Source organism: Mytilus edulis, chromosome 9 (assembly GCF_963676685.1).
Source record: "Mytilus edulis chromosome 9, xbMytEdul2.2, whole genome shotgun sequence".
NCBI classification, from domain to species: Eukaryota; Metazoa; Mollusca; class Bivalvia; order Mytilida; family Mytilidae; genus Mytilus; species Mytilus edulis.
This window is the reverse complement of record NC_092352.1, coordinates 78,146,581-78,172,085: the sequence shown is the minus strand read 5'-3', so window position 1 is coordinate 78,172,085 and position 25,505 is coordinate 78,146,581. Positions and strand designations below refer to the sequence as shown.

The following is a 25,505-nucleotide window of genomic DNA, read 5'->3' as shown; positions in this document are numbered from 1 at the left end:
CAATCTGCAATTGATACATTAACAGGCAATATGACGCTAGAGGGCGAAAAATTATTTGAGTTAGTCCCGATCTGGCATGTATGATTGCCAATAATACAATATTCCACAAGAGACCAAATGACACAGAAATTAAGAACTGCAGATCACCGTAAGGCCTTCAACAATGAGTAGAAAACATACCACATAGTCATGAAAAATGTAAACAATTCAAACAAGAAAAATAACGGCCTAATGTTGAGGTGTAAAAACTCGTTGGATGTTTTACATACATTACGTAAAATTGAGAATGGAAATGGGGAATGTGTCAAAGGGACAACAACCCGACCAAATAAAAAACAACAGCAGAGGGTCACCAACAGGTCTTCAATGTAGCGAGAAATTCCCGCACCCGGAGGCGTCCTTCAGCTGGCCCCTAAACAAATATATACTAGTCCAGTGATAATGAACGCCTTAGTTTTACCCATTGAATTAGTTGACATTTAAAACTTTACGACAATACACTACACTTCCAGGCGGCAACTGAGATCACCCCCATTTTGTTTGTGGGGTTCGTGTTGCTTAGTATTTAGTTTTCTATGCTGTGTCTTGTGTACTTTTTTTTATTTTTTATTTTTTAGTCATTGCGTTGTCAGTTAATTTTCGATTTATGAGTTAAACACCAAGACTATTTAAAACAGACGCCATTTTAGTCTCCACTATCCTCATTAATTGATTCGACCCAGGGAGTATAAAGACTTACCGGATATACCAGGCCTATTCTTCATTAAACACATTTGGAGACACACTTATTCATACACACAATTTATCATTAAATTTTGTAACGGTAAACTATTGTTGATAAACTTTTTGATATAATAATAGTTTTGTTTTTTATGTCATCTATAATATAGTTATACATGTAGCTACAATGCAACTTTTCGGTATGACTTTTACTCATTGTTTAAGTTCGTGCTGTGGCCAATAAGTAACTTCTGTGCCATTTAGTCTCTGGTGGAGAGTCTTATTGTTAATCATGTCACATCTTCTTATCTTTATTTTGTTTAATGCCTCACCTAGGGGCAATATTTTTTTCGTTCTTTGCTTCCTTATGTCCGTCTGTCCGTTCGTCCGTTGGTCTGCCCCGCTTCATGTTAAGGTTTTTGGTGTATAAAGTTTTTGATGAAGTTGAAGTCAAATCAACTTGAAACTTAGTATTCATGTTCCATATGATATGATCTATCTTTTTGAATCCCAAATTAGAGTTTTGACCCGAATTTCACGGTCCACTGAAGATATCAAATGATAGTTCGAGTGGGCCATCCGCGTACTATGGACTAATTTTTGTTATGAGTTGGTTTTAGTTTTTCTTGTTATGCGGTTTGTTTATTCGTTCGTCTTATTCTTTCGGCAATGGTATTTTCTTCGTATGATAGTTTTATTTTTTTTCATTGTTTGTCTCTTATATTTATTCATGAGAATTATTGTGTATTTGTGTGTTTCGATGTAAATGAATAATATAATATGTACATAATTTTATTTTTTTTAACATCGAAAATACAATACATTTATAATATGAATACGAAACTAATTTGGATTTATAAATTAGCTTTGTCCAACATGATTAATTATGAAATATGCGATCCACATCTTTGGTGTCATGATCCCTGTAATTTACATCGATGATACTTTATCTGAAAATAGAGAAAATATATTAAGATGCTTATCTGAAAATATCGTCATCATAAAACAAACTAATCGACATTGGACGAACGTCCAATTCAGCGGGAAAACTTTCAATCTGATCAATACGGGGTTTTCCCGTTTGAACGGTTTTACACTAGTAATTTTGGGGCCCTTTATAGCTTGTTGTTCGGTGTGAGCCAAGGCTCCGTGTTGTAGGCCGTACATTGACCTATAATGGTTTACTTTTATAAATTGTTATTTGGATGGAGAGTTGTCTCATTGGCACTCACACAACATCTTCCTATATCTATGTACCATATTTGAATATTCATTTTGTAGTTGAATTGTGGTATGATTGGATAAAGGTTTCCCGTTAACTTCTTACTTAGTTAATATGATGGTATGTTTAACGTTGTTAATTTAACTTAATCTTCGAAGTGTATAAATTAATTTAAGTTAATTAACAATTTCGTATATTATTGACTAAATATTTCTTTTTATTTCTTTAAATTGTGCATCATGTTTATAAACACAAACACACAGTTACATACATGAGTGTATCATGCATGCAAGTTTTTATTGATGGAGAAACACGCGGAGTACATTGCAAGAACCATCTAATTTCGATATGGAACTAGCTTTTCAAGTTTACCAAGACAGCGTTGCCGCGATCACACCTTTAACATGTTAGGTTCGAACCCACAACATCAATGTTGACAGGCATGTGATGCTTTAGATGAAATATTTAGGCCATTCGTTTACTGGGGCTCTTTTAAAGCAGAATTTAAAACGAATTAGACCAAACATAAAATACGTACAATGCCGGATACAGAACGAACTTCATAAACAATTTGAAAAATGAGCTCAATAGCTTTGTTTTTCTCAGTTATTGAAGAAAATAAGGAATATTTTGTTTTTTGCATTATCCATTCTAAACATATTTGTTTTATTTTTTTATCTGTTAGATCGTTATTAATTAAGCGATAAGTATTCGTTTGATATACAGAGTTTTTAATCAAAATTCACGCGTGAATGCTATCGTTGGATACAAATCTTTATTAATGTATTGGGCCCAGACATTGAGCAAGATACGAAACTGTCACTTCAACAAAAGCCCTTACTACCGATTGCTCATACTAAATGAGCTGTGCAAATATCATATGCGTATTCATTATCTCGCTTATAGCTGTCATGAAGATAAATTGCCAGGATGTAGGATAAAAGTGATGACACTTATCTTTTATTCAAACACAATTCAAATTATATGAAAATATCTGTTTTCTTTGTATTGAATTTTCTAATAATAGACATCTCCCTATGCACTGACTGCATAATAAAATTTTGTTATCGACATTAAATTGGATCCTTAAATGTTAATGGTTCCCAATGGACAATTTTGAACATGCCGAATATGAATTATTTCATGCAGTGTAATAGAAAAATATAAATACAGAAAAGTGCACAAGATTTATCAGTTTGAATCGATGATTGGAATATTGTCATGGAGAAATACAAACGTTCATTATCACTGAACTAGTATATATTTGTTATGGGGCCAGCTGAAGGACGCCTCCGGGTGCGGAAATTTCTCGCTACATTGAAGACCTGTTGGTGACCTTCTGTTGTTGTTTTTTTTCTATGGTCGGGTTGTTGTCTCTTTGGCACATCCCCCATTTCCATTCTCAATTTTATTTATTAAATTAGCTTAAAACAATATCATAAATAAAACCTTATAATACATTAATATGTTTTAAAATTGATTTGAATACGCTATATATACTGAACTCTAAACTACGAATTCGACCTCCGACAAACAGTCGTTCTTAATTGTGTAGATGCTATCTTTGAGTTGATAAAAAAAACCCACTTAGGTCATATAAATCAGTTTTTTTACATTTAAAATTGCCTTAAAGTGATTTCACAAGTTTAATGGAAACTGGCCAATCAGAAACAATTAAATATTGATAGAAATCGAGACTTGCAAAATTGCTACATTGAAAATAATCGATTAACTTGAAACTAGATACAAATACAACACTGCCATTGAAGTTTGTAATGCTTGAAAAAAGATATACCCTTTAATTTTTTACTCGGCTTTTAGATATTTCTAGGTTAATTACAATCCAATCAATATAACCTTACAATAATGATTAATAACGCCTCTGTATTTCCCTGAAATGTATGTCAGTTCAAAAAGCAGTACTGATAAGCTATTATTTTAAAGGATCTTTGTCTCTAAAAGGACATGAGATGATCACTGTTCTTTAACAAACAAAAAAACAAAACAAACCACCTAACTTTGTTTCTCCTACAGTGGCAGATACAAAGGGAGGGTGGGTTACAATGAACGCTCTCGACTTAAATATGGTTGGAACCGCCCCTGTCCTTTAATATCCTTTATATTAAAGAGTTTAAACTTCATTTATATCCTTTTATTGACCCAAAACTCGATTCTTTTATAAATTGCATAAAACATACATGTCGTTCCATAGAAATGAATCAAAATCGACATCCCTCAGTCATTGTCCTCAAAATGCATAATTATACTGCAAAACAATCAGTTTCTCGAGCGTTTTATTTTCGAATAGAAAAATAACGTGTACAGGTATAATACATCGTCAAAATGTAGGTAAACAAGCAAAATACTGCTATATTTGATTTAAAAAAAGTGTAAGGAGACGTGATCTCTCTATTCCTGGTTATCTTATTCTCATGGAAAAAGCTTATTACACACGTCATTTTATTATATTAAATATTATTTGTTATCTATTGTTCAAGGTTAGAAATTAATCATGAAGACATTAACTCTACATCATAACCAATTGTATTTGCTAATTGAAAATTAGGCGGAATAAAATAATTTAAGACAGCAGAGAAGATAATTCTGTTTTAATTGGTTTATTAACATAGATGTATTAACCGACTTAATAAAAGAGTGAGCTATTAATACTCTAAATGTATGATGTCTCTAGTGTGGTCAAAGGGTCAGAGTGTCCTACTTAATTAAACTATAAATTGTAGAAATTAGATAGAATGAAATTCAAAACAGCGTGGATGTGGCTATTGATTGACCCATTACATTCATCCATTGGCTGGGACAATTTAGGTGAACGTTTGTCTGTAACGACCACTGCTCACTATGTACTTTTTAAAAACACTTAAACTATTGGGTCACCAAATGTTCTCAACACCTTAATAAAGTAATTCGAAAAATTAATCAGAAATAACACGATGTTTTGATTTATACCAATTATATAAATCAAAACATAAAGGTTATTCCTGATTAATTTTTCGAATTATTTTATAATTAAAGGCGTTAAGAAACCTTTGGTGACCCCACAGTTTAAATGTCTATCGTAGGTACGTCGTGAGCAGTGGTCGTTACAGACAAATGTTCACGTAAATTGTCCCAGTCAATGGATGAATTTAATGTGTCAACCAATGGCTACAGCCACACCGTTTTGAATTTCATTCTAACATGTTTCCACGTGCAGAGAAATTTCACTTATGACCAATGCATGATTGGATTTCATGTTTCTTATTGGTCAATGATCTTGCGGGTCAGCACGAGTTCACGTGTAAGTGCATTATGGTCACTTTAAATCAAACAAAGACTTTTGCCGCAGTTCTTGTATGGAATGGTCCTAATAATATCCGTGATTCAAGGATTGAAGGCATATGCGTTTATGGATTTTTACAGCCTAAAAGAATAAATTTAATATCAGAACTATATACTTCAGCTGTTGCGGTTCAGTATGACCCGACAAAACATTTATGATCTCTATTGCATACAATAACAACTGTCTTGTTTTGGGTCAGCATTGCCTGTCAAAACATTTTATGATTTTTATTTCTTATAATTACAACTGTCTTGTTTTGGGTCAGCATTGCCTGTCAAAACATTTTATGATTTTTATTTCTTATAATTACAACTGTCTTGTTTTGGGTCAGCATTCAATTTGCCTGCCAAAACATTTTATGATTTTTATTTCTTATAATTACAACTGTCTTGTTTTGGGTCAGCATTGCCTGCCACAACGTTTTATGAACTTTATTTCATATAATTACAACTGTCTTGTTTTTGGGTCAGCATTGCCTGCCTTAACGTTTTATGATCTTTATTTCTTATAATTACAACTGTCCTGTTATGGGTCAGCATTGCCTGCAAAACGGTTAATATCTTTATTTCACATAATTTCGCCGTATCTTGTTTTGGGTCAGTATTGCCTGCTAAAACGTTTAGGATCTTTATTTCATACGATTGTGTCTGTATTGCCGTCACCCAGCCAGTGCTGTCTTTACACATTGTTCAGACTGTCAATGCCATCATTCGATAGGCTACCTTTAAATTGTTTTTTTTAATTTTATGGCCTGTTTGTATACATGAATTGTTCGTTAATCATGATATGGTTTTTAATGTTGCCTATCTAATTCATATTAAGTATTCAAATTATATATATAAAAAGACTTGGTGGTTTATTCCATTGTTGTACTAAATGCTATGGTCTTTAGAGGTAAATCCATCAATCCATTACATTTAACTAAACTGGTTATTATTAACTAAATTGGTTTTTTTTTCTTTTGGCATGTTTGGTTTAATGTTTAACGTATGTGTCAAAACCTATAAATATTTTCTCGGTTAAACTTACATCTTTTAACTTTCATTGCAATTAAGGTACAGTTTAATTATATGACTACACATTTATTTACTACCATACAATATAAACCTTTTAAATGTATTACGAAAAACGTTTTCCCTATGAACTTCACACCGCCACATTATGTATGTATGTGCCTGTCCCAAGATAGGAGCCAGGGCCCGTATGCATAAAGCTACTTAAGTTAAGATTTCCCTTAGTAAACACTTAAGTTATGGAAACTCCGCCCTTTTTATCTAAGTGGTATGCATAAAAAATCTTAAACTAAGTATTTCCTAAGTAAAATCTTAGTTGTTTTAAGTCACGCCCACAAAACTTAAGTGGTATGCATAAAACTCCTTATACTAAGGAAACGCCTAATATAACACTTAAGTCCAAGGTACCTATAGAGCTACCTTAAATTTTCAAAAATAGTTAAAAATTAGTCGAAAGTTTGCGTTTTTGATTACAATTTGATTGATTAATATATATATACAGTATCAGTAATAAACTAATTATTCGTTTATTTATTGCTAAATAATAAGTAAATATTAAAGATCATCGTTATTTTCTTCGAATCACGTATAATCAACAAATCAAGAGATAACAGTGGGTAGTTATATATACTATTTCCTAATCTCGATGTTATGTATACCGAAAAGTACTGAGTGTTACACACATGTAATTCATGGTACTTTTTTTCTTTTGTATACTTTGTACGTGCACGGTTTTTTATTAATTATTAAAATACACCGCGCGGTATCAATTTTAACCGTTAGTTAAAAACCGAATCAAGGAATGAAGAGAGCATGAAAAACAACACTTTATATATGTGTGGGGGTGGTTTCTGTTTTGCCGGGTGGATGGGGTTGGGTGGGAGGTGGTGCGTCATTTGAACTTTCAATTCAGTTTTATTCTAAAGATGTAGGGCATACCCTAATTTTTTGTTCACTTACCGGGACAAAATCGAAAAGTTTTAAGACCTACCCAGAGGTGGATTTCTTTCATAAAAGGGGGGGGGGATATGAAACAATTAGGTTGATTGTTTGGAATCACTGTTACGGCAGTCAGAAGTCCCCATAGAATTCGTCGGTTATATAAGGTATTTGTGATACCTTACTCGTTTTAAATTATTTTTTCATATTACCTTATATATTCAGAGAGATATATTGCGGTTCGAAAATAGTTCTAAGTTCGTTAAGATGTGGAGAATATACTTACTGTAACCATTTGTTTTAGTAAAGATTGTAGGACTTTTGAAATATACCCTAGTTTGTATATGGATTTCTGGAAAACAATCTACCCTCCCCCTTTTTTTGTTGTAAAAGGGAAGTGATAAAAATGTTAATTTCACATCAAAATAGACTTTTTTAAACTATAAGCAAATGTAGGCAAGGGTTCTGGACAGGGAGATGGCAGCGCATAATAAGCTCAACGATAAGTGAACATTTTATTGAAAAAAGGTGTTTTGTAAAATTATTTGTTAGCACATGCATGCTTACAATGCTGTACTCAGTCTTGTGCTACGCCACTGATTTAACCTTGATCATGTTTTGTTAGAGTTTAAAACATATTGTTGTCTCCAGAAAATATTACACCCATGAAAGATAATTAAAGATTAAGTAGAGGAAAGTTTTGGATTACCAATGTTCATCCGTCAAACCATCAACCATAAAAAGCGTTGTCTTATATGCGCCAATTGTTCATCATTAAACTATGTTACGTTCTATTGAATTGTTTTACATGCCTATATCAATTTAACCCCAGCTCTTTAAAGTAAAAGCATGCATTGATCAATAAATTTAAATAATCATAACAAACTTTTACACGGATGAGTACATGTGATGAGCTAATATTTATCATACGGTAACTAGAGAAAGGTTCCGATTTAAGTATTCCTTAGTTAAGTGAATACTTAAGTAAGTTTATGTATACCAATTAAGAATTTGACTTAACTAAGGAAATTCTTAGTGAAATCTAAGTTTAAGGAATACTTAAGTTAAGATGTTTTATGCATACGGCCCCTGTAGTTCAGTAGTTTCGTTTGTATATGTGTTACATTTTGTTTTTCGTTAATTTTTTATATGAATAAGGCCGTTAGTTTTCTCGTTTATTTAAATTGTTTTACATGGTCATCTTGGGGCCTTTGAAAGCTGACTATGCGATATGGGCTTTGTTCATTGTTGGAGGCCGTGCGGTGACCTATAGTTGTTAATTTCTGTGTCATTTTGGTTTCTTGTGGTGAACTGTCTCATTGGCAATCATACCACATCTTCTTTTTTATATTTATACAATTTCGATTGAAAAATGTCAAGTGTAGTATGAGAATCATTTGCTCATGATCCCATACAGAAATAGTCAGATACAAAATTTCGTTTTAGAAAGGATCCAGGGCTTCGTAAAATGTACTTTAGTTTTGTTTGAATTTTTTAGATTAAAGATACAGTTTCGATTAATTAATGTACTAGTTGTTTGTACTAAATTATATAGAGGATTCTATTCTTAAATGTCTGGATGTACGAAGAAATATGAATTCTGGAACATACTTAACGACGATTCTATTGTAATTTAATTGCTGTGATCCTGACCGGAATAAAATTTACACCTTTAATCATTTTTACCAGTAAGAGAAAATTGAAAAGTAATATCTTGGTATATGATAATATGAACTTTTAATATTTCTTCTAAATGTGGGAACGTTTTACATAATAAAATGATATTTGGTTGGTGTACATGTATGTGACTGTCATGCTTGTAAATTTTTTCAAGTCATATATAAATTGTATTCACGTCGCCAGAATCCTCGGGTGGGGGATCCACTCTTTCAGCCTTAGAGTGGATTTCGGATCCACTCTTTCAGCCTAAGAGTGGATTGGTGGCAGATTTTTCTCCCCACCTTTGCTATTCTTTGTCATTTATTCAATTGATATGATATTAGTTGATGTAATTTCGTATTAATTAATATGTATTATTATTTCATATTAAATATGAACTTTTATGTCAAATGTTTTATTTGCAAAATGTATTTTTTGCATTTTATGATTTTGAATAAATGACCCTTTTTCGTCAGTTTAGTTTTCATATCATATAGCAAATCAAGCTCAGACTCTGGCATGTGTATACATAGTATTTTTCTGGTATCTAGCTGTCTGTCTTAAATAACGTTATATGCAATACCATGCAACACTTCAGCACATCTGTCTGCATTAATATTCGTCAAAACAAGGGGAAATTAATTAATTGACGTAATCATAACGGATAATATGTGATTAATCATTTAGTTATGAATTGTAATTCATAATTAACCCGAATAATTCAGTCGTTATATTCCGCTGATCTACGAAGGCTACCTCGTGTGGGAGAAAATCGGACACGGAAAGGGCTTGAATTATTCGAGTTAATTCATAATCGAATGCAGGTGAAAACATGCCATATTTTTTCCACATGATTTGCGTCATTTCGGCTTTTGAAATGCCTACACATTTGCAATGCTTTGATTTTTAGTTAGATTGTTTCAAAATTGCTTAAATGATGTTGTTTAGCACTGTGGACTTTGTCGGCTGCGTATTGACATTCATACTTTATTTTCTTATTTATTTTTTTTTTTAAATTACAATGTACTTATGTTTCCTTAAGTTATAAAAAACACACTTATTAATTTATATAAAATGGCAAACAGTGAAATGCACGTTTGAGTGTTGTTTCATAATTTTATATATAATAAAGGGCGACTTACATTTGCGCGGATTTTAAAATGACACTCATTACATTTGCGGGGAGAAATGGTATTACGTTTGTGCAAATTTACCCGTAGTTTACCTGAGTTTTTTTACCTTTAATGTTTTTCGATTACCACATCATACCACATCTTGTTACATGTACTGTTATTTCTTGACCTTCCCTATCTTTCAAAATGTGCCATTGAATCAAGACGACTGACGCTAGCATTGAAAAGAATTTGAATAATTATTCATATTGGATCATGCATCTCTTGCCTTCTTAAGAAGTTATATCACGGAATGTTATCATTTATATATTATGTAATATGGTTTGCAGCTACAATGTATGTGATGTTCAGTTTTAAGACAGAGAAGGATTATTATTTGTATGATTTATTAGAAGGGCAACACATAATGCAACTATAGGAGAAACGGTGATTTCAAAACATTGTATAACGCTTTTTGTTTTGGTAAAATTGTATAAATGCAAGCCCTATGACAATAAAACAGACACATAAATACTAAACAATACAAAATCATTGACAGAAAGATCATTAGGGAAATATAACAAAACAGTATAACAAAAATAACGAACTTTATGGGTAAATTTAAAAAAGGAGAGGTCAATAACAAAAAGAACGAACTTTATGGGTAAAATCAAAAGAGGAGAGGTCATAAAAATTATCAAATCAAACGTGAGACTTAAACATGTACACCTACAGAAGTAAATGAAATCGAGCCAAGGCTCTATGAGAATGGTCGTACTTTGACCTATAACGGTTTACCTTAACAAATTGTGACTTGTATGGAGAGACACTCATACCACATCTTCTTATATCTATGTACTACGGTCATATTCCCGACTTAAAACAAGAGACGAAGACACGTGATTGCTGTTCGATCCTAACACAAGATGGAGGAACCGTAGGTATTTAATGACAAATATAAAAACAAACTATTCAACTTAGAATACTATATCCCTAAATATGTTCAAGTCAATGCTTACCTTAGAAACAGTTTGGGTAAGCTTTTATGAGTGAGTCGATACTATATCCTTATGAACTCGAATTGACTACTGAACCGATAGCTGAAGGGAAAAGGAATTGTGGAACGGACGCAAAATGCATGATGTGTTCCATTGTTTTTATTTATATGAATGAATATTACCTGCCATAGAGAACGGGTTCCAGTATGCTAAATTTCATCTTGCTGCGTTTGGCTTTCTTTATCTACATATACACTGCTAGTTTCAAGGAGTGAAGTGTTTACGTTTTCATCTGGTGAGAGGAGAAATCCCGTATTCGATGTTTTCATTGTATCAAGTTCAAATTTAGGTTTGTGTCTTTCATTTCTTTTCTCTCCATGTTTTTGTGAAGATTTTGGATACACACTGTTACATGTATCTCCGGCTGTTGTTTTTCTATCTAGCTCTATTGCTGCTACGCATTTAAAAGCTTTAGCAAAACTTCTCCTGAAATTGTCACTTAGAAAGGCATACAATAACGGATTAAGCATGCTATTTGCAAATGTTAAAACTGTAAACACATTAAACAAATATATTTCCCAGTCCTTTAGTCGTTGGTATATAGGCAGAAATGTCAGATTTATCTGGAAAACCCAATGCGGCAACCAGCAACAAACATACACTAAAATAACTGCTAGAACAAGCTTGGTCACTTTTCTATGAGATTTACGTTTTCCCTTCGATTTTATCATCTGACCAACACATGTTAGTCTAACAATAACGGAAGAATAAAACATAGTTATCATTGACACGGGAATAGCAAAACCAAGAAGGAATGTGTACCAGGTGAAGGCCTTTCCTTGCGGAAGTAGCTGGTTTGAAGGCCACTTAATTGTACATGTTTTTAGAGATGGATCTTTGTAATGTGAAACAGTGGTTGAATATAAAATTACTGGCAACATGACCAGAAACGACAGCGACCAGACAATAAGACATATAAAATAAGCTATATTAAGGGTGCGATATTTCCCAGAACGTATCGGGTGGCAAACTGCTAGATATCTATCACCGCTTAACACTGTTAAAGTTAGAACACTTGTAACGAAATTGATCGAATACAGTACATTGTATATTTTACACATAGCTGTTCCGAATATCCAATGTTGCAACAGAGTTGTCGTTATGATAAACGGAAGGCTTATCAGAAACGATGCATCTGATATCGCTAAATTAAGTATATATAAATTTGTTACAGTTTTCATTTTTGCAAATCGCAGGACCACATAGATCACTAAAGAATTCCCAACGATACCAACAAAGAAAATTATGACGTATGATGTGATAAGAAAAATGGTTATTGCCGCCTTATTGAATGCCATACCAACAGATGGTGTAGAATTATTCATTCCTTTCGAGTCTGTTAAGTTGAAATCGCAGTAGTCTAACATATCTGTAACATTACGTAATAGCACAGTCAAATTAGAGTCTTTATCGGTGACAGCACTGAATATATTTCCAGATCCATTTAAATGTGTTACTGCTTCCATTTTGGCAATTCAATAGCTTTGGAATTTTCTGTTTTCAGATTGAATCCTATAAAGAAAATAAGAAATCTACAGTTTGTTTTATTACATAGTATTAGTTAATAAGCAGACACATCTACAAATATACTGCTGCTGAAACTTGATGACAGAAATATCAAAACTTGTACCGAGCTCGAGGGTAACATCAGCTCAGTAGTTTAAACTCCGCTCGTCATTGTTTTTGACCCGATCCGGTCTTAATGAAAAGGATTGAAAATTTTCCTCCCGAAGGACTATAGTTCTGTCCGGGCAGTTCTGGTTAAAATCTTAATTACACTGACCACCATGATTTTACCAATTACGCTACATGTGGCCTAAAACACAAATATATTAGAAAAATGCAGGCACTTACATTTTGTACTGCATAGCAGACCATTTGCAGTGTTTGCGATGTATATTTTTACTACAACATAAGGACATTTAAAACGGCGTTGTTAACAAATGCTTTCAGTAGTGGTTTATCATAAGTGGTTAAATGTACTTTAACATTGAAAACTTGTAGTTGCAAGTCAACACAACGCAGATTCAACTTATCATTTTAGTATTTAAAGTTTGAATTTTGATGATTTAATTCATCACGCTGCTTAACTTTACATATATATAATACCAGACCTATGATAAAAATACGAAACCTCTAGATACAAGCGAGTTATAGTTTAACCGAGTTTTTAGTCATTTAATTAGTAAAAATATGTTCTGCCATTGCTGACCCAACCACACTGCAGAAAATGCAACAAACAATGATAGATTAATAATTTTATTGTGCTGACTTGTATTGATGTGCTACAAGCTGTGTAAACATCATACTCGATTTAACCATGTTTCGCATGGATGGTCACTAAACTGACAAATCAGTTTTTCATAGCTCTGAGCTCGTCGAAAATTAATATATTGATTTCTAACATGCAAGAAATAAAAAAAAAAGATATGACATTTTCGTAGAATGCAGTAAACAAATTGCTTGTGGTCGTGTTCAATGCAATCAAGCTTATTGCGCAGTCGAATTGTATTGAATAACGCTTTGTAATATGCAGTCAGTTATATGTGAACATGAACAATAAATTTAGGTAGAAATATCTTTGACGTGAAAAATAAAAATAAAATATGAGATAGAAGTTTGAAAATAAAATATGAGAAGATACTATGTTTTGAAATTTTATTTAATAAAATGAGAGGTAAACCTGGTTTCATCAACCTTACAAATATAAAACTAAAAATTTCCATATCTTTGAGTTATCTCACCTTGAATGGCTGCGTTGAAAATTTGTTCGAATAAACACAAATATTTGGTATTTGATAAATCAGTCGTAATAATACAAAACTAGAGGCTCTTAAGAGCCTGTGTCGTTCACCTTGGTCTATGTGCATATTGAACAAAAGACACAGATGGATTTTTGGTGATGGTGATGTGTTTGTAGATCTTACTTTACTGAACATTCTTGCTACTTACAATTATCTTCATCTTTAATGAAGTTGGCCCATTAGTTACAGAGAAAAATATTTTGTTAAAAAGTTACAAAAATTTTCAAAATTTATGAAAATTGTAAAAAATTGACTGTAGAGGGCTGTAACTCCTTGAGGGGTCAACTGACCATTTTTGTCATGCTGATTTATTTGTAGATCTTACTTTGCTGAACATTATTGCTGTTTACAGTTTATCTCTATCTACAATTATAATATTCGAGATAATAACCAAAAACGGCAAAATTTCTTTAAAAATTACCAATTCAGGGGCAGCAACCCAACAACCGGTTGTCTAATTCGTCTGAAAATTTCAAGTCAGATAGATCTTAACTTAATGAACAATTTGATCAGATTTGCTCCAAATGCTTCGGTTTCAGAGTTATAAGCCAAAATATACATTTAACCCCTTATGTTCTATTTTTAGCCGTGGCGGCCATCTTGGTTGGTTGGCCGGGTCACGCCACATATTTTTTAAACTAGATACCCTAATGATGATTGTGGCCAAGTATGGTTTAATTTGGCCCAGTAGTATCAGAGGAGAAGATTTTTGTAAATTTTAAAGATTACAAAAATTTACGAAAAATTGGTAAAAAATGACTATAAAGGGCAATAACTCCTTAAGAGGTCAACTGACCATTTTGGTCATGTTGGCTTATTTTTAGATCTTACTTTGCTGATCATTATTGCTGTTTACAGTTTATCTCTATCTATAATAATATTCAAGATATTAACCAAAAACTGCAAAATTTCCATAAAATTGCCAATTAAGGGACAGCAACCCAACAACCGATTGTTCAATTTGTCTGAAAATTTCAGGGCAGCTAGATCTTGACTTGATAAACAAATTAACTCATTGTTAGATTTGCTCTAAATGCTTCGGTTTCAGAGTTATAAGCCAAAATCTACATTCTACCCCTATGTTCTATTTATAGCCATGGCGGCCATCTTGGTTGGTTGGCCGGGTCACGCCACACATTTTTAAACTAGATACCCCAATGATGATTGTTGCTAAGTTTGATTAATTTTGGCCCAGTATTTTCAGAGGAGAAGATTTTTGTAAAAGTTAACGACGACGGACGACGGACGACGACGACGACGGACGATGGACGCCAAGTGATGAGAAAAGCTCACTTGGCCTTTTAGGCCAGGTGAGCTAAAAAACAAAGATGTTTCTTCATTTATTTAAACTGTAGAAACCCTTTCTTACCAACCTGTCTTAAATTGTGCAGATTCAAGCAAATAACTAGACCCATTGATCATTACTATTGTACAGTCCAAGATGGCAGTATACAGTAACTTTACCTTTAAGGTGTGTGGCGTCATATACCTGTTGGGTAGGATAACATTATTAGTTACATAGTGTGCTAGTGACCTAATACGGTATATATGGGGTCAGTAAATTCCATATGGGGTGAGAGCGAAGCTCGAATCCCCATATGGAATTTACTGACCCCATATATACCGTATTACGTCACTAGCACACTATGTAACGAATTTATCTTACCGACTATCTTAACATGTGAAATTAAGACTAGTGATTCTCAAAATGAGAAAGTCTGCTAAGAAAATACTTCCATTGATCCTACAAAAACAGATGCCAACAATAACGACTGTAAGGTTTAAATGTGTTTTATGAATTTTTTCAATCTTAATCATCAATTTCTTCGTCTGTTGGAACTTTTAAGATTTTTTCTCAGTACCGTTTTGTTCTTTATAAAGGGACATAACACCTTTACTAACCGTGTATGAAATAAGCCCCGCCCGCTTCTTACCTAATAAGGAATATAAAGGGACGTAACTCCACTACTAACCGTGTATGAGATAAGCCCCGCCTCCCTACTAACCTAATATCAGATATACACGGTTTGCACGCGGACGCTTTTAACCAATCATATTCCTGGAAATGTATAGGAGGTAAGATAAGTGGTTTTACGTAATCAAATGTATGTATTATAACAAAAGACAACTAAATACTTAACATACTCTTTAAATTCTCTTTAATATTTTGTTATGTCAGGAAAGATTTTGGCGTGTCATCACGTGTAATGGAAATCATACGTATTATATCTAACCGTGGTGCATGTCATTGAAATTTGCGGGATTTTCATAGTAACTTTGATAGTTTTTAGAGTTACTGATCAAAGTAACAGGAGAAAACAATTGGAATGCAATTCGGTACATTTCGATTAATTGACTCAAATATTATAACGTGTGGGAGACTTTGTAGGTTTTAATAACATAACTCCATTTAAAAACAAAATTCCGTTGAGGATATAAACACTCAGTTATTATAACAAATGCACAGCATAGATTGAAGAATTTAAAAGACGAATTATTTAAAATAAAACTTATACTATTCTAGTACAAAATATGTATATAATTATGGAGAGAACAATTTGCAGCAGCAGTTTGACTTTGGAATTTTCAAAATGACGTTAAATCCGATGCCTCGTGGAAAGAGAGTGTCACGCTCTTTGCACGTTAAGAACCCTTGCAACAACTCTTTGAGGGGTCCGTAGGTGACCTGTTGAAAGGCAAAATTTCTGTCCCTATCCCTCTTTTTACAGTGGCAGTGCAAATTTCTCCGACCATCATCCCAGATTGCCTCTATGGTATCAGTCTGCTATTGTGAACTTGACTGTTCTCGTCCTGAATATGCATGAAATATTTGCCACTGGCATTAAGCAACCAACAATCAATCAATCAATCAAATTTAATTAAACTTATAACATATGTTGTCTAGCTTATGTAGACGTGACTTTTGAGTTTGGAATTTCCAAAATGACCGCCGTTGCCATGGAAACTGAAAAAATGTGAAAAATGCAAAATGCTCTTTATATAATGAAACAATGGATTCCGAAGAACAAATGATTTGTTGTCCGTTTTGGCGACTTTTGTGTTAGCATCCTAACACAAGATTACTAGTTTACATTTTTCATTCCACGTAAATATATATGAGAAGATCTGGTTTTAGTTCCATTGAGACAACTCTCAAGTTTAGCCACAATGCATAAATGTAAACAATAAAAAAAAGCCTTCAACACGGAACCTTTGCTCACTCCAAACATAAAGCTATAAAGGACCCCAAAACCTCTAGTGTAAAACCATGCAATCAGAAAAACAAACGTCCAGTTATATTTATAAAGGAAGCTCAGTAAAGTTATAGAAAATATTTTATTATTAAATGAAACCTACATGAATATTGCATACTATATTATATTACATATGATCTTTGATCATAATGAAGTATCAATGTTTAAATTTTGTTTATTTCCCTCCTGAACTTAAATCAATATGTACAGACGAAGTGAAGTATATTTAAAATGAAAAGTGAAATAGCTATGAATAATAAAACGAAATTTGATGAAAGGCAAAACAAGTTTAAATGATAAAAACATCTTTTTTCGTACAGACTATATAGCTATTTTGAATATAACAGTATTAAAGCGTCAAGCACATTTTGTAACTTTTAAAAATTCAGTTGATATAAATTCATTATTCTATTTGAATACACCTTATTGAATGTTCGCCTCGTGTAGAGAGAGTGTTATGCTCTCTGTACATTAAAAAAATTACAACAATCCTCTAAGGGCTCCATAAGTGATCAATTGCTTAATATCTTTCCCTATCCAATTTACCCTCATTTTCCAGTCCCATTTCAAATTTCTCGCCTGGTTTTCTTGAGCAACTAATTGCATTTACTGTTCATTTGTTCTCGTATTGAAAATGCTTTAAATATTTGCCACTGGACGTTATCCCAAGTTCAACAAAAATCCATCAATCAACATGTTTTTTATCTAATTTATTTTCTTATAAACGTTTCTTTATTTATTTGTACTCTCATGAAAGTGTCCAAATATTTTTCTCATTTAGTTCACCATACTAACCTCACTTCAAGGTAACACGATACTGATTGACGTTACGCCACGAGTTATTGTTCCTGACGTTATCGAAAGACGTTGACACATTTATACAAGCAGTAAGCTCTAAAATCACAAAGTGATTAAATAATAACAATCCTCTTTTTTTGGTTACTATGTGACATTTTTAACGGTAACTTTCGAAAGATGCAGAGTGCCGACAGTTTTGATGCAATACCTAACGGTTATTTGACATAGCTTGCTTTATCGTTTTCCGGCAATTCTTGTGGTCATTGTTAACCTTTAAAAATGTATTATCTATACTTTTTAAACATTCTGTTTCTTTGATCTGCACGATTTATTTATATATGCTCTTATGCATAACAGATTGAATTTTATCACTTTATTTTTATTCTTGGTTGTTGCAATAAATACTTGTTTGCCGTTCACAGATTAAGTTAAAAATAATAAAAATATAGTATATGGTATATCTACATGCATGTTTTGTAACCATTTCAGTAATGATGTTCATAACCTAATAATTACATTAGATGTATGTTTCATTATAAAATTTTATTCTGATTGGCTAACTGCACATCACGTGTTATTCCGTAAGCAGTTGCATTGCTCAATACAACTTTTCACTCATGATAACACGTGCTCCAACAATAAAGTGAACAGGTGAATTACATAATAAAATAAAATTCGTGTTTTCATGATCATAGCTAAAAAATGTAATTATAAGTATTGAATGCTTCTTTTTGTAACTTTATAGGGTTGTAAAAGCGTTGACCGTGCGTACATTTTTAGAGCGCGGCTTCATGCAAAAGGTACTTCGGTCAACGCTTTTACACCCCAATAAATTTACAAAAAGAAGCATTCAATTCTTAAGTATTTCCGATTTTCCAATCTACATGAGAAAATATTGAAAATGATGCACATGCTACAGAAACTTTAAAAACGTAGATTCGCCATTTTTGTCTCATACATACACGATATTATTTTACTTTCAAATTAAAAAGATATGACATTATACATTAAATTAATAAATGATGATTGTTACCTTATGCATGTTATGTACACATCCATTTGTTTTGAAATTCATTGATGGTCGCTGCATGTACAACACAATAACATTTCTGCCTGTTGCAGACATGGCTTCTATTGAATAATAAATTGTCGAGGTAACGTATTGATATCAGTGGCTACAACCTAGATTTGATATTTAATTGCATTGATAATATCGCGATGTTATCTGTCAAAGAATTATTGCCATAAGTATTTGCTTGTCAGTGAAGCATTATAACCATTTAGGATACACGTAGTTAGATTAATAGTTATGATTATATATGGAGAAATATAACGCAAATAGCAAAATACTACAACCATTTAATTACATGTATTGGTAAGAGTCTCATAGGATGTAGCAGTACTGTGATAATCAGACGTATGAACGCATTTACTTACTATTTACTGACTATGAGCAGCAACAAGGCAGGTGTCTTTACCAATATTTGAACAGCCAAAATATCTTTGATTACTGAGCATTGTAAATGAAAGGATCATATTTGATTAATGTCGTTGAGTATCGAAGATAGATTTTATATTTTATAAAAGAGGTAAAATTTAGGGCTAGTATAACCCTATTTCTTTCACAACGAGGTAGTTTTAAAAAAACAAATAACTTTTCACAAATCAACAGTATAACTTGTTTGTATATATCCTTTGAGGTTTACCTTTTTACAATGATTTGTCGCATTTTCGCTTCTTTAATTAATTATTGCTTGCTTATGGTCCAGTGGCAAATATTTCATATATATATTTAGGATGTATATGAATTTTACGAATAAACTTTAACTATCAATGCATAGAAATAGCCAAAATTAAGATTTTTGGAAGATTATAGCAAATTTGATTTTTTTTAAGAAGGATTTCATTCAGAAAAAAAACCCGATCACAATCATATGTACTTCATGGTCTTTCGGACATAGATCTATTCATTCTTGTTCGGGACTTTATCCGATGTTAATTTTACATAATCATTTTAACATGCAATCTTCTATTAAATACCATGAATAAAATGTTCATAAACAACCAATGTATAATAGTGCTAAATAACAATTTGATTTCATTAGTACATGTAATCTCTTTGCTGAAATAATTTATGACTGATATTTAAATTCCACTAACAATACTTCATTTACTCTGACTGTGTGAGATGATCGACTTGAACTTCAGAAAAAATCTGCCATATCTCTTTATCATTTGCAAAATCATTTTTAGGGAAACAATTCAGCAATAAAGTAGATCACTTAAGGGCGGGAAATTGTAACCAACTCAACGCTGGAAAATAATTTGACCTTGCAACATGCCACCAACTGACCCCTCAAGAAATTTTGCAAGGGTTTCGTAAACGTTAATAGAATATGCTACTAGCTATCGCTCGCTTTTGACATTTTTTTTTTTCGACTGGTATCGGACGTCCTAGATGTGTTTGTGTTTTCATACAGCCTGCAAAACCAAAACGGACCTCCTCTTTATCAAGCTTAAGGGTTTTGACCAAAAATGTAGTAAACTACAATTGGTTTAAGACATTTTGTTGTCGATGGTCATATAGAATAGAGTAGAATATATATATATATATAGCTACGAATATCTCAAATGGTATAATCATGGTATAATCAAATATTGCATTATTTACCTTTTCTGAATACGCCGAATTGAGATAGAGTCAGTTACCGTTTTTACTCTCCAATAAAATTTCAAAATAAATCATTCAACTGTTGAATTACAGTTACAAAATCCCGAGATCCTGAATATGTGGTAGTATTAACTGGTGGACGTTAAAGATCAATCCAACTTAATACATATTCAATGTGGCACCCAAAAATAACCAAATAAATGAAACATATACTATGCTTAACTATCTAGACACTTATTCAATATGAAAATAATAAGAAGAAAATCCTCAGCTATGAATGTATATAAACAATCTAACTTATTATAAGTAAAAAAAAAAAATCATTCTTATTTTCAAGACCTACACAAAAAAACACAAATAAAGACTTGAAAACGCTTGATGTAGCTACATGATATCATATATCAGACAAAAAGTCGTATACATGCTGATAACATCACTGAAACAGATCAGTCGTTAAATATCAAACCAAATTATTATTAAGCTAACTGCATTTGTATTCAAAATTTAATAAATAATATTCCATGTTTAAGTTAAATAAGGGCAAGTTTTTTTATAAGATATAAATAAATTATAATTAATTATTTAAAACATATGTTTTCTTACCTGCTTTCGATTAATGACAAAACAAATATGCATTCGCTGTTGAATAAGATCCAACTGACACAGAGAAAATCATTGCGTACTGATATCAACACATTCTAATCTGAACATCCTTCTGTAGGAAAATATATACGTCTCCGACTGACGTATCACAGAGAGTTTGCGATGAATCAAACCACACAATTATAAAGATCTAATAAACGTTTAAATAGAAGTTGCTTTATAACGCCTTTGGACGATTCTGTAAAAATGTTGTTATTGATTCTTAAAAAAAAATCATTAGACTCCTGTGTCGAATTTAAGAACGCAGACAATATAACGGTGAAATTAGGAATACAAATCTGTTTAAATTGACCAGTAGCAAAACAATTTGTTCAAACAGACTATAATTAATCCATGTACATTTGATGAGTTATAAACGACAAGAGACAAAATAATTGTGTTTTTTAAATTGATTCTCTAGAAATTGCTTAGAATAATACTACTGGCATTATTTATATTATTTCATATCTATTATTTTTTTGTTCGTAAGTAAACAACACAGCAACACATGATTTAGCCCTAACCATGAGACAAATTTTATAAACAGCTTCTTACTTTCGGAATATTAAAGCAATCAACAGAATTCACACACACAAAGATGAACATAGTAATATACATTTCAGCAATTCTCGCGAGAATTTGCGAGTCAGCAATCGCAATATCAATTGTTACTAATTGACAAAAAAGATCATTTTCATTCTACAAAAATGGTATTTTCTGACGCATGGATCGTGTTATCTGTCATCGCTATAACTATATCAAAATGAACCGTTCTGTCATATAGCCTTTCATCATTGAAGCTCAGAGGACCAGAGAACAGTGTAGATCTGTCAGTACTCGGTTAAAAGAACACGCAAAGGCGTCGTGATAATATCATCATGTTCTCAAATTAATATGGGAAGGTCATCATTCAAGATTTATAGCATTCAATTTTGTTTTATGTAATTGCTTTTAAAGTTTGCATTCTTTCATTGTATTCATAATTGCCGAAAATGTATTTCAAACTTGTATGTTTCTTCAGCATTTTTTATTTGTCAGAATAATTTTGTGTTTTAGCATTTGGTATTCCATGTAAACTACATCATTTGGAACATAGCACTGATCAGATCTGTTCATAACTACTACATTTGTACCTTCAAAAAACGCTCCAACGGTAAAACGGAGAAATTGTTTACTTTTTACACATTGGGACTTAGATGGAAAGTTGTCACCTGGAATAGGCCGACCCCCTGTTTTTTACCATTTTTTTTTTCAAATTTTGAGCTCTAGTTTCAGATTTTTAAACATAGCACCCTTTGATACCTTGAGCAAAAGAAGCGCCTGTTTCTCCTCCACAAGACCTATATAGTCATACCCCGTGACACCCCTCATTATTTTTCTCTTAGAGCCCTGGAATAGGCCGACCCCCCTATTTTTTTACCATTTTTTTCAAATTTTGGGCTCTAGTTTCAGATTTTTGAACATAACGCCCTTCGATACCTTGCGCAAAAGAAGCGCCTGTTTCTCCTCTACAAGAACTATATAGTCATATCTCGTGACACCCCTCATTATTTTTCTCTAGAAGCCCTGGAATAGGGCAACCCCCTTTTCTTCAAATGTGTATGTTAGTTTAATTAAACAAAGACATCACAGGTGCGATATTTTACAGGGTAGGACTACTTTTACATACGTTCTAAATTGAAGTGGGTGTATTGGTGACCCTACATCTACAAATAATCCGTTGAAAGATGCAGATTTACTGTGGTACTGAATAAAAGGGATGTGACTTGTTTAATCAATAAACGGTATAAAAACCATTTCAAGATTGAGTTGAAATTGCAATATTTGGACTGATTTTCTGCCTTTTTGAATATTTTTTTATTTAACGGTCGTTGCTATCTTATTCATTTGTTTGGTTTCTCGATATATCGCCTTATTGTTTGCTGGCTAATTGTTCGCTAGCTATTGTTCGCTAGCTTCTGCCTGGTACAACAACCAACGACAACCACTGAATTACAGCTCCTGACTTGGGACAGGAAAATACAGAATGTGGCGAGGTAAAACATGCTAGCTGGGTCCCAAAAAAACTTTTATTCGATCACTGATAGTTTATAAATTGCGGAAAAAAATGAAGTGTTTGTACGTGTATCATAATTCTTGAGATATCTATAATACTAAAATTACGAGGTCCAATTTGTCAGCCGTCATCACGTAAAAACGACGAATCAAAGAATTCAACTTTATATATAACTAATATAGTACAAAGGTGTAGATTAAAAATTACACCACTCCAGGCCCTTTTGTTTTCCACGTAATTAACATTGCCAATAATTAAGAAGTTCCGGGTCGAGTCCGATACCAATAGTATATTCACCTGTTTACCTATTACCTTATCTGTACGTTCCGCGTCTGACAGGGGCACCAACAAACGGTGTATTTAGGATTATTATGCTATATACACGGGTCATAATCACAGGGTTGACACTACTAAATTGTCAAATTGTTACCTATTGCAGTACTTTAATCAGTAGACTTTCTAAGATAACAATACGAATACTTAAAATCTGAACTAAAATTAAGGCGTACAGTTTTCAATTTTGTTAGCGGGCATGACGTAAAACAGCGAATCAAAGAATTCAACTTTATTTATAACTAATATAGGACAATGCTGTTGATTAAAATAATACTCCATTCCAGGACCTTTTGTTTTCCAAATAATTAATATTACCAATAACTGATAAGTTCCAGTTCGACGGGTTCAAACAGAAAGATTTGAAAGCAGAGAAAACTGTGTATCTTATAATCGGCATGACTTTATCAGATGACAATACTAATACTAAAATAAGGCTTGCGCATAGTTATATACTTTAATTCAGTCACGGACCCGCGATATCACGGGTGTGTTCTAGTTTATTATGAAATTTCTCATGCAGTTAACACTATTTTCCTTTCAAAACAATTAGGGTATAGTACGATACAGTTACAGGGGAGGTAATGACGTTGCTAACGTAAATTGTTATTTTCGCGACCCCAAACTATGACTTATCGGGATAAGATTCAGTTTTCGACTGATTTTTATCATTCAAACTGATTTATCTTGAAAACGAGTTCATGGACCCCTCTTTTTTAAAATGCCATTTGGTTTGATTACGCGAGAAGATAATGTGTGCCAATTTTCATGAAAACGTAAATAGTGCAATTTTTTTTAAATTTGATAAATATACAGCAAAAAATTATGTTTTTTTTATATTCATGAACATTTGATAAATATGAGTTATTTCTGAAGAAAAAAAATGTATATATTTTTAGAATACTCATAAAATATTATACAGATATTACAAATTATTTAACAAAAAACAATTTGTGTTTATCTTTTTAAACAAAAACGTTATGTCTTTCTTTCAAGAGGGAAAATACGGCCACAAATCCGCATTTTTGAGCAAATATACACATTTTCGACCTCATTTTACTCAAAAAGTAGCACATGAAGATATATTTTTTATTACATATTTGATTTAATCCAGTAAAAAATAGTCTATATGGAAAAAAAAAGAAGTAAAACAAAGCGAATACCAAGTCAAAGGACTAGATTCGGAAACTATAAAAAAGAAGATGTGGTATGATTGCCAATGAGACAACTGTCCACAAGAGACCAAAATGACACAGGCATTTACAACTACAGGTCACCGTACGGCCTTCAACAATGAGCAAAGCCCAAACCGCATAGTCAGCTATAAAGAGTCCCGATATGACAATGTAAAACAATTCAAACGAGAAAACTAACGGTCTTATTTATATAAAAATAAAATGAACGAAAAACAAATATGTAACACATAAACAAACGACAACCACTTAATTACAGGGTTCTGACTTGGAACAGGCACATACTTAAATAATGTTAGCGGAATCCCAACCCTCCCCCTAACCTGGGACAGTGGTATAACAGTACAACATAAGAACGAACTATAAAAATCAGTTGAAAAAGGCTTAACTCATCAGATGGACAAACATACAAGTGGACTTGGCCGGGTACTTGTACATCCCGACAACAAAAAGATACTAGGAACATATCTGAGAGTATTCGCAGTTATCTGACAGCTAGTTCAAAGCCACTAACAACTTATAAAAAAAACCATGCATCTAAGACTAAACACCTATTATTGGCCTTGTGTTTGATGGTCGCAAATACCCGTTTACTGTCCCCGCTAACGCGTCGCCAGTTAACTTAATTTGTGACCATCAAATCCCCAATTGATGACGTCGGAGCTTAAAATACAATTACAATCAGAATACA

General features: G+C 32.6%; 1 protein-coding gene across 2 annotated transcripts; it reads right to left on the bottom strand.

The window, feature by feature from the left end:
- Positions 1–1,498: 1,498 nt before the first annotated feature.
- On the bottom strand, positions 1,499–21,806 carry LOC139489114 (somatostatin receptor type 2-like). Of its 2 annotated transcripts, none has more exons than XM_071275244.1 (3): positions 21,194–21,806; positions 11,186–12,575; positions 1,499–1,670 (listed from the first exon to the last, which is right to left on the bottom strand). In XM_071275244.1, exon 2 carries the CDS (start codon positions 12,527–12,529, stop codon positions 11,213–11,215), a length of 1,317 nt encoding a protein of 438 aa, XP_071131345.1. In that variant the 5' UTR covers positions 12,530–12,575; positions 21,194–21,806; the 3' UTR covers positions 1,499–1,670; positions 11,186–11,212. The 2 variants fall into 2 exon arrangements, with proteins under 2 accessions (XP_071131345.1, XP_071131346.1); XM_071275245.1 differs by lacking the exon at positions 21,194–21,806 and adding an exon at positions 18,953–19,171.
- Positions 21,807–25,505: the final 3,699 nt, after the last annotated feature.